Source organism: Chelonia mydas, chromosome 8 (assembly GCF_015237465.2).
Source record: "Chelonia mydas isolate rCheMyd1 chromosome 8, rCheMyd1.pri.v2, whole genome shotgun sequence".
Taxonomy (NCBI): domain Eukaryota; kingdom Metazoa; phylum Chordata; order Testudines; family Cheloniidae; genus Chelonia; species Chelonia mydas.
Window position 1 is genome coordinate 15446974 of NC_057854.1, and position 11370 is coordinate 15458343.

General features: G+C 44.9%; 1 protein-coding gene across 6 annotated transcripts in view; it reads right to left on the reverse strand.

Annotated features, from left to right (window-relative positions):
• SEPTIN8 (septin 8) overlaps positions 1-7481 on the reverse strand; it is a 71599-nt gene extending 64118 nt beyond the window's left edge. For 2 of the 6 annotated variants that reach the window (XM_043552536.1, XM_043552538.1), the window contains exon 1: positions 6890-7429. In XM_043552536.1, the coding sequence (XP_043408471.1) occupies positions 6890-6919 (30 nt within the window). In that variant the 5' untranslated portion in view covers positions 6920-7429. Of the gene's footprint in view, positions 1-6889 lie in introns of all 6 variants that reach the window. The other 4 variants (XM_043552535.1, XM_043552537.1, XM_043552539.1 and 1 more) reach the window with 3 other exon arrangements.
• Positions 7482-11370: the final 3889 nt, after the last annotated feature.

Here is an 11370-nt window from a genome sequence, read left to right on the forward strand (position 1 = left end):
TGGGGTATATCAAACCTTGAGATGAAGGAAACAGGAACAGCAGGTACACTGGGAGGAAAAGACAGAGGGCCAGTTTTCCTGATTTTAGCTGGAAATAACATTGATATAATCTTCCCAGAGATAATGTAGCTCCCAAAACGTTACCGCTCCTCACAGTGCTGGAGATTCGCTGACATCTCACAGCCACAAACCAAAAAAGGGGCCCTGTCATCTCACTGCATCCCAGAAAGAGAGAGTTGTTCTTCAGGTTTGCATGTGTTATTGCTTCTCCAGAGGGCATGCAGGGTTCAGATGGTTCTAGGATTCTCCAGTTCGTGTGTTCTTACTCCCACTGCCTCAGAGCTCGCAGGGATCACACGTATTTAAAAAGATGCTCCGAACTCCCACTTGGAGTAACATATTGTTTCTATATTACAGGAGGAAGAGACACATTGGATTTGCACTGACAGAAACAGCAATACATTTGGAAAAGCGGATACTTTTCCAGCAGACATTTGTTCCGCACATACAGTTAAAACACTCTTCTTTGTAACCTGACAGATTGTGGGTCAAAGAAGGATGAGCTTGTGCAGGCCATTTGGGGACAGATTGTGGGTCAGAAGTGCAGCCAGCAGTGCCGGCCCCACTGGGAGGAGAACAGCGAGGAAGATCATTTCCCATCCTCACTCCTCAGGCAGGTACACACCCCAGCTAGAAGATCTAGCCAGCACATGGAACGGAATACGCTGTACATTCCAATTCAGGGTAGCAGATCTGCAGCTGCACTTGCTCCCTGATCTGTTAACAATTTTAAAACTCACTTCTTTCTGAAGTTCCTATTTAAATAATCTCTTCCAAACTGAGCACAAGGTCAAAGGTAAACACTCAAGTTGGACAATAAGAACAGACTAGTCTGTTTCTCTCTAGGGCTCCCAAGTCCTAGCAAAATGCTGCAATGGGCAGGGTTATAAAATCTGCAGGAGAATGTCTGAATCCAAATAAAAACTATTTTCGCTGGAATTGTTTAAGTCATGGGAATATTTCTGAAATGTTATTTTTAAAAATACCCAACCTAAGTTTGGGGCCTGCATTGCCCCACCAGTGGCCTTTTCATTGGCAATTGTTCAGTCCTAAACTGGATACATGCAGCTTTCTCCCTTCTATGCTCAGTCTGTTCCTCATGCCCACATCATTCTGTGAGGCCACACGAGCCAGTGTTTGACAGCAGAATCCTTTTCATGGGGAAGAACTGTGATATCTCAAACACTAGACTGTGAAGTGACTACATGCAATAGGCAGGAGGATACCAGCTGTTAAGGAGAAAACTCCTGTTTAAACAAAACCAGCAGTGAAGGGAATGTAGAAAGTTTTGCAAGACTCATCCAATTCTGGTGAAACCTTACACCAAAGGTTTTTCCTGGTGGTTTCTCAAGGTCATTAGCTACACAAATGAACAGGTGACAACAATACAACAAAGCTCATAGTTTTTCCAACAGGCAACAATCGCTGGACTCTCTTAAATGTCTGCCAAAATCGAACAGGCACATGAGGTTAGCGGCAAAAATTCCACCATCCTGTCACCACTGGGGAAGACACTCCATTTTCCTCTTTAAAAGTAACAGTTTCCCTGGCAAGATTTTAAAAGAAGGATATTACTGGTTTCTACACAAACCACCAAAAAAATTTAAAAAAAAAATCTAGTTACATTATTTTCAGGACAATTGTGCAACCATTAAACTGCATATACAACTCAGGTCTACCTATGCGCAAATGCCCAGTTATTATTCCAACTGGTCTCCAACATACAGAAATCTCCAATCTGCGCAGTCACAGTATTTGCACATATAGATTAGGGATGACATTTTCAAAATCCAGGGCCTAGGGGACTGACAAAACAACAGATGCCTGAACATTCAGTGTTAAGGCTGAATATCAGGCCTGACACATTCGCTCTAACTCATACTAATGCGCCATTCTGAGGGCACATGACTGCCTGAATTAAGGTCAAAGTGACTTACTGCATTTGCACCTATCAATTAATGTATTAGTGGGTTAATCGGACCCTTCACTATGCTACTTGTTGAAATGAAATTTGCCAGGCTTTTTGGCTTACAAAGGCCTTGAAAAAAGTGGGACTATTTTTAACTGCGGGTCTCCACATTTTGTCCCATTTTGAGCTCCATTTACTCTACTCCTTTTCTTCAGGGCCTGCTCTCCCACTTCTTCCCCTCCCATCTGTTTTAACTCTCTCCAGGCCCACTGCATTTCCCTGCCGTTGTTATCCTCCTTCTGCTTTGCTCCTCGCATTTTCTGCCCGTGGTGATTGGCTGTTGCACAGCACGGCAGATATACCGACATCCTTTTACTACTGCCAGTGGCTGTGCCAACACACAATCAATCACACGTCACCTCTTAAGCACAGGATGGCTTGGGGGACTGATAATGAAATTAATACCTTTCATGTATAGGATGTTGGTTCAAGTGCATCCCAGCTCAGTAACATTGGATGGATATTTAGTAATTTATATGAAACGAACTGCTGGTCTCCGTCCAATTCCCAGGGGAGAGATATCCACATCACAAACCAGCTGGGCGGTTTTTATTTGTTGACCATGTCAATAGACACTCTAGGGTAGCAATGGGCTCAGAGGCTGAACTATCCTCCCCTATGTAGAGGAGGTCCTTCTGGGTCAGGGCTGGAGCACACTGATGGAAAGCTAGTGCTGCCAATGTCTGTGCTGTAGCTGTTGTGTGGCTCAACAGAGGACTACAGTTTCCAGGGCTGTGAAACCAACATATCTTACAAGCACTATATTTACAAGAACAAAAGCACTCTTGAGCACTGATGGTGTGATTCTGCAGCCTAGAATGAATGCAGTCTTAAATGCGGCTTTCTGTGGGTGAATTTTCCTTTCACTTGTTTTTGTTGATTGTTTCTAATACTACTACTTCAAAGGAACTTCATTGTGTTGGAGGGGGCTGTTAAGACATGGTGGAGAACTATATTGGAGAAGTATGCACTTGGAGAGTTTTTAAATACAGATTCTTAATTTGAAGAATCATAACATTATGAGGTGTCAGTGTCAACTAACTGATGGCACCATTACACTATACAATCACTAGGACTATTTAATCAGATTGTTTTTTGAAAGTTATATATATAGGGTTTTTCCATGATGCTCCTCACAGTATATATGAGAACATGCTAATTGTGTAAATAAGGACTCTGGATTCTGAGCTTAGAGCATCACAGTCATTTTGAAAGAAATTAGCCTCACTGCTCCTTGACAATAGGGAACTATTATCAGAACTACTGTACTTTACAGTTGAGGAAGTGTGCCATAGAGAGGTTAGGTGTCTTGACCAAGATGACAACATCTGTAGCAGAGCTGGGAGTAGGACTCAGCTCTCACAACACAACACTTTAATCACACAATCGCCCTTCTTCCATAGGTGCTGTCTCATGTAACAGAGCATCTAGGCAGGTCCACTGTCAACATGGGGAGGAAAGGGGTTGGGGCTCTTCCTATATAAATTAGAAACCGCACCAGTGAGATATTTAGTTCTCCCCTCCCTGTTTCTTTCAAGTATAAAATGTTCTCTCCTGCTACTTGGGCAATACTGAGACCACCTGACCTGGCATCCCTGGCCTTTAGATAGGGCCAGATTTTCAAAAGAGGTCCGTTACCATTCAGGCACCTAAAGAAAATGAATAGATTTTCAATGGCAGCTGCTGGGCACTGATTGTTCTGAAAATCCAGCCACTTCATGTAGGTGCCTAAATGGGAGCTGAGCTCTTTTGAAAATCTGGCTCTACCTAAAGGTCAACTATTTATTATTAAAGAAAGGCTCAGTCCACAAGGTGCAGGAATGAACCCTATTTTCTCAGAAGTTCAGTGAGTGCTACATCTGGTGTTCAAGCTTGATCCCATCTGCAATTATTATTGATTTGCTTTAAACCAGGTCAGCATTAATGTCATAGATACGCAGCAAGCTAACATTCTAGAAATTCTTACATAAATATCAAATGGGAAAAAATTACATCCCCTTTCCATGTAAATGATTCTGTTTCCATTCTCTACTTCTACCCCATCCCCGCAAAAAAAAAAAAAAAAAAAAAGTCTTGAAACATCTAATTTTAAAAAACAAAGCTGTACTTGCATTATGTGAACTTTAAACAATTTACAGTTTTTCAATTACATTGACAGGGGATTTCTCTCCCTGTGCCCCAAGTATCACTTTTAAAAATTCACTCTCCGGCTGAGAAATTTTATGCCAGGTTGCAGAGCAATGAAGCAGAGCTGAAGACTCTTGGTAGAAAGGATTTATTATAGAAGGAACTTATCTGTTTTAGCACAACTGACACGTCTATCATTCAAATGACCGTCGCTTCCAGCCCCATTTATTTAGCAACATCAAAATGCACAATGGTGAGTTTAAGGAACTATGCTATTTAATGTGGTGAAGACATTTTCCGTTCTCAAAAGGTAGAAAGATCCATCATCAGCCTGTTTATTTAGAGTACCCTTCCAACACAATTTTAAGCCTTTGACAAAAAACATCTTTAAGCCAACAGATTTCTGTCAGATCAGCTTCTGGTAGCACTTATCCAACATGTATTGCCACCCTTCTATTCCTCACCTAAATCATGCTTCAGATTTATTATACAATATTCTTTGTACATTGACTCAAGAACAAAGATAAAACATAAGTACTCTTTAAAAAAATACCTTCAAACACAAGGCCAATTTTTCTTTGTGCCAATCACTCTTTATATACTGTTATATATACTGTTAGCTATGGAGAGCAAGCCTTTGGCAGTGTTTCAAGACACTGACATAAAACTGGTATCCAAACAATTCTTCTTATTATTGTAAACAAGGCTTTAACTCACTTTATTTATTTTTCTCATCCCTATATAAATGCATACCTATGAACACATGAGTATTCAACTTCCTTTGCAAGCATTTTTGGCATCACAATGGTATTCACAATCTATAAACTTCTTTATGAATCATTTATGCATCAAACCACACATTGAAACTATACAAAAGGCTGGATGGAAATTTTCTTCTGGAAGTGGTTGTATCCTTAAATCCATTGCAGAGTGACCATTTGTTTGCTGGAAGCATATTTCTGCATCTATCGAATGAAGCTTCAATACCAGCATCTGCCATTTGGCTCTGAACCTACACCCACACTTTATATTGTGATTTTATGTATGTAACATCCCACCTGTTCCCTACAGGTCTGTAATCTATTCTTTCAAAACAAGCATATCAAAACACTGCAGTGGTATTTGTAGAAATGTTGCAATGTTTCTCTAAAACTTCCAACCTAACATTAAGACACACACTAAATCATAGCTGATTTTGTTTATAAAAGTGCAGGTCAAACTGTAAATTAATTTTATCATCCAGAAGCACCCACAAGATTGGCTATAGAAATATCCTTTGCTTCTTTCTTGTTTAGATGCCAACATTTACACAATTAAGGATTTGCAAGGGCCAAACACATCTGCCAACTAAACAAACGTTTGCTATATTCTAGATAAGATAATGACATGCACAGGAGTTCAACAATCAGCTTTTTTCTTTTACTCTGAAGAAAACAATTATTTGTTGTAGAAAACAATGAATAGGATGTATAGCTGTACAAAACAGAAGCATCTCATGGGGCAGGGGAAACAGAGATTTAACATGTTTTTTTATAGGGATAAATGAAAAGTAACACAGAGCGAGAATGAATCAGCACTACAATATACAACACAAGTTAAGGGCCAGATTTTGTCTTCCTTAGGTTGATTTAAATGGAACTGCTCAAGAAGCAGTGTGGTACTTAATGTGAATTACAGAATATAGTACTTACAAATATTTTACCCCAGGACAAGTTCAAATAGGGCATGATTCTGCCGCCCTTAATCATGCCAAGCAGTACTTTACACCATGAGTGGAATAACAGAAACAAAGGATATTTATCTATCTCCAGCCCGGTGAGATTGTATCAGAGTGACTCCCCCCCAGAGCATGAGAGTGCTCCGGGTAAACGGGCAGGATCGGGCCCAGAATGATGTGACTGCCTTTCAGCCTCCTGCTGTTCTGGCTCTTCCATTACTGGATGGAGACTCTCCACCTAAATTCAGCGGGACTGTCCCTTTGTTGTGTCACAACTTGCGCAATGTAACAGAAGAAAAACCTTTCGGGTTTGTAGAGTTAAACATTGCAACACGTCTGCAAATACCCAGCTCTGCACAGACACAGGCCCTCTTCTTGAAGGCATTGGACTGATCACCTCCCCGCCCCGATCATCTCTTCCAGCTCGGCATCCCCCACTCCCAGCGAAAGCCCAACGGGAGATCAGTTCCTGACCCCCGCGTACTAGCAGCGCCAGGAGCCCCGCTGTCACCGCCCCCTCCCCTTGTCCCCCCTGCAGCCCGAGCCCCAGAGCATCCTCCTGCAGCAGAGCCCAGCCCGGGGAGGGTCCGAGCTTTACCCCCAAACTGGGGCTCAAGCCTCCAGCCCCCAGGGCCGGGGCTCGCTGGGAGAACCGCTGCTGGGCACGGGGAGAGAGGGACCGTCCCCGCGCGCTGGGCTGGGCGCCCCGGGGAGAGAGGGGAGCTCCCGGGGCTGGCGAAGAGCCGGGACCCCCGGCCGCACGCGCGCTGCAGGGGAGGCTGCGCCCGGCTCCGGGCTGCGCTCCCCTCCTCGAGCGCCAGAGGCGGGCAGCGCCCCCCCCGGCGCGGCCCCAGGGGGAAGCTGCCTCCAGCGCGTCTTCCCCAAACTTCCCGGGCGCCCCGGCACAAAGCGGCGACTGACACATCATCTCCCGCCCCGCCTGCAGCCCGCGCTGGGGGCGCGCAGCCCGGAGCCCCAGCGCCCGGGGGCAGCGCCGCGCGGGGCTTCGCACTCACACAGAAGCGCTCCAGGTCCGTGGCCGCCATGGCGGGAGCGGGGGGGGGTCTCTGGCCGGGAAACTGCCTTGCCGGAGCCCCGCTCTTCTCCCCGGATCGATGCGGCTGAATGAATCCAATATGGCCACTTCCTGGAAACTCCCCTTTGCAGGCTGGAGAGGCCAAGGGGAGCCGCCCTCAGCCCCCCCCAGCCTGCGGGGGGAGGGAGCCAGCGACGGAGGGGGGGGCTCAGGGCCACCGCAAAGACACCCTCCCCCGCACCCCTTCAGCCTGAGGCTCCTCCGCAAGAGGGTCCGGGGGGCAGCCGGGCGGTGGTCGCCGCTGCTGTGCCGCCCCGTGGGGGGATGCTGGGAGTTGTAGTCCCGCGCCTTTGCGGACCCTGTGCCAGAGACAGATTGGTTTTGGTTGAGGGCGCAGCCAGGGGCACCCGTACCACGAGCTCCGCGGGCCCAGAGCCACCTTCCCCTGGGGAGCCCCGGAGAACCCCAGCGAGCCTGAGTAGAACTGAGGGAGCCCTGCCCGCCTCCCTCCTTGCTGGGATGTGCGGGGCGGGTTGGCTCTCCCCGGGCATGCCAGGAGAGAACGTGCTCCTGCCGCAGGAGGCGCGAAGGAGGCTCTGGCAACTTGAGCTGTAACAGTGAAGCAAACAGGTGAGGAACCTGGAGGTGAAGGAGTCTAGTCACATCACAGAGAGGGGAAGTGCGCTAGAGTAAGGCTTTCTGCGGGGTTCTCCCGTTGCATCTTGTCTTGCTAGATTGTAAATTGTTTGGAGCATGGAGAGTGGTGACTTGCGCAGGGCTAAGACTTAACAAATAATGCCTTGTAATATTACCAGGTTTCAGAGTAGCAGCCGGTGTTAGTCTGTATTCGCAAAAAGAAAAGGAGGACTTGTGGCACCTTAGAGACCTAACCAATTTATTTGAGCATAAGCTTTCGTGAGCTAAGGCTCACTTCATCGGATGCATAAACTATTTTCCACTTTATGCATCCGATGAAGTGAGCTGTAGCTCACGAAAGCTTATGCTCAAATAAATTGGTTAGTCTGTGATATTATCAGCAGGACTGTTAGTGTAATGCCGACAGACCCCGGTTGTCAGCCGCGGGATCGAACCGGGGACCTCTGGAGCTGAGCGAATGAGCCAAAAGCCAGCTGGCTCTTAGCTAAGGCTGTAAAGCAAACTCACTTAACTCTCTCTCTAAGTGGTCTCATTGCCACTGGATGGGACAGAACGCCACACCCAGGATGTATGTGGGTTACATACTTCCCCTAGTTGAGGAAGCACATCCTGAGCTTCAGAGACTTCCCAGATGAAATCCTGGACAAGCCCCCACTTGTAATGCTGACAGACCCCGGTTGTCGGGATCAAATCTGGGGCCTCTGGACCTTAGTGCATGAGCCTCTACCACATGAGCTAAAAGCCAACTGGCTGTTAACAAAGGCTGTAGAACAAACTCATTAATCTCTCTCTTTAAGTGGCCTTGGTGCCACTAGATGGGACAGAACACCACACCCAGGAGGTGTGTGGGTTACAGTAGCACGACCTGTTATTAAGGTTGCCCAGCACATCCCATTATAAGACCCTGTTTTCAGTTGCTTATAACTTTGCCAAACTTTAACCATTGAGGCTGAATTTTTTCATTCCTCATTTACTTCCCACTTGCTGCCTCAAAGGAGGCAGAGATCAGACAGTTCTCCCCCTCCCCAGCTGATGCCTAATTTTTTTAAACATTCTGTTTCATGTATTTTGTTACCTGTTTCTGTGGCATGCCTAGCATGCTTTTGGGTATTTGAGAATAAATAATTATGTACCCACAAAAGCCGACTGCTATTAGCAATGTCTTTTAAAAGAAGCTAAAACAATAATAGCTTTTTTAGTGCCTCCCATAAGAGGATCTAAAATGCTTTACGAACGTTATTGAATTGAACCTCTCCACCTCCCACAGTTAAGTATGTAAATATCACCACTAGTGAAACTTTCACAGAGCTGCGCACTCAATGAACAAATTAAAACTGAGACCACTGTTGTTTCCATCGCTGTCCATCTCACGGTTATCTTGTACTCCCCCAGTCTGTTTCTTGTACGCACCTGTTACCTCTCATCTTATACTTAGATTGTATGCTCTTTGGAGAGTGACCATCTTTGTATTATGTGTGTTTTACATGTGTTATCTGATCCCTCACTGGGGCCTATGGGTACTACCACAATATAAATAATAATAATGAGGTAGTGTTAGATTATACAGTAATGAGCCGGTTTGCTGTGGTACAGTAGGTGTATAAAATCATGTGTTAATCCATATGATCCTTTATTCTTCACATTGTTCCTGAATCATTTTGCAGGAGATCAGAGAAGCATGTGACTGGAAGAATAAAACCACAGGATATGAAAATCAGAGGTAGCTGAGATAACTGGAGTGAGGGGGGCAAGGGTCATTAGAAATAAGCATTCTAGTCTCTATTACAGAAACCAGGTCCTATGATGAAAGTGCTAGGATGTATTTTTCCTGCAGCAATTTGGAGGTATTTTCTAATTAGGTATCATTTGAGTGAGTTGCACTGTGGATTACATCAAAGAAGTATGTTAAGCCCACTGCTCTTTGGCAGATATATTGCTTTGTCTTTCCTGAGCCCATCTCCCCTTTGTACATTCACTTCCAAGCTGTTTCCTGTGTTAATCTGCACTCTGACAGCAAGGCTGCCAAGATGTCATCTTTAAGGGTTCTTCCCTGAATCTAGGGTTTATCAAACACATTTATGGCCTGATCCTGAATACCCTCAACCAGGTTCATAACTTTATGCTTGTCAGTAGTCCCACTGACTTTAATGGGATTAACCGTGGGCCTGATCCAATGTAGTCAATGGGAGTTATTCCACTGATTTCAGTAGGTGTTGGATTAAGTCCAAAATTGCTTGCATACAGGATCAGGGCCTTCATTTGTATTTTCAAATGTAAGCTGAAAAAATGTAAGCCCATGCCCTTTTTTGCTTCTTTTGTGCTGTATAAAGTAGGCCTGCTTAGTTTATTTTCTCTCCCCTGCCTGTCCCCCCTCCAAAAAAAAAAAGTTCTGTTCTATAATTTTAGTTCCTTAGAACTTACAAGGATACGAAGTATTATCTTCCCTGTGTTGCTAGAGCCTTTGAGAATTGGAGTGGGAACTTTCTCAGCCCTTGACCAATGGCATAGGCTTGCTGAGCCCTTCACCAACAAAGCTTTCCCCTCCCATTTGTTTGTATGGAGTTTGAGTTAAATAGATGTTAGCACAAACCAGCAAAAATCCTACTAAAAGTCCCCTCCTCTCGCAGATCTCAGGTTGTCATCTCCGCTTGTCTCGTTCCCACAGGTTCTCCAGTCCTCCAAGGAATCCTCCAGCAAAAACAGGGAAGTCAGGACCTGATAATTCTAATGTGCACAAAAGGCAGATTTCTTAAAAGGCAAAGAAAACCTTGCAGATCTTCTTTATTACATCATAAAGAAGCAAAAATAAATTAATTAAAAACCCGCAAACTTTTTTTCCTTTTCTTTGCAGGTGATCTTTAAGGCTCCAATTTACCAAAGCACTTAAAGTACTTGCTTAACTTTAAGTATATGCTTAATTCTCACTGAAGCCAATGTCTGTGCTTAAAGTTAAGCACATACATAAGTGCTTTGCTGGATAGGGATGCACTTAGTAAATCAATCAAGATTCTTTCCCCCCAGTAAAAAGAAAACTGCCCCAATGGGGCTGCTGCCACTGGGAAAACTGCCCAATGGGTCCAAGGCCCATTAAAGCCAGTGGATAGACTCTATTGACTTCAATGGGCTTTGGCTCACTCCCGAAGAAAGTAAAGATGGAGAGGAAGGCAGGGGAAAAATCCAGAGACATGGTAACTGGGTCAAGAGACCTCTCTATTGTAGCTGCATCCTGTGACCTGATTGTATTTGTAGTGAAGATGGTGCCTGATTGTTGAAACATTTTCCCTTTCTGAGGTTGATGTCTCTTCTCATTTTCTTTGGCTGCACCAAAAGGGGTGTCGTTGAGAGGTGCTTAGCCCCATGATCAGCACAGGATAAATGCCTAGAGAGACAGATAGACAGCATGAGGATTTTATGTTTAACACCTTATTATTTCAGAGGACACGTTGTTCCTAAGGATAGGGAGCCTGATTCTCTATTCCTGTATACAAGCTCTACAGCAGTGCAACTCTGTTAATTTCAATGGCTTTATGTTGATGTAGAACTGGTGTAACAGACAGGAGATTCAGACCCATTAGGCTTCAAGACATCTATCATTCTGCAGATTGTTCTTAAGCACTCAGGAATTAAATTTATATTATTATTGAGTTGGGTGGGCGTTCCTGCCAGGATCTCTAACTCTGGTGGAGTATTTCTGCCTACTGAACGTAACGCTTACTTAGGGCTAGATTGTGGATTTGCCACAAGCCTTGAGTAAGCTCAGCTACCCCATGAACAGAACAGTGAGCCACTAGTGAGCCAAAGATT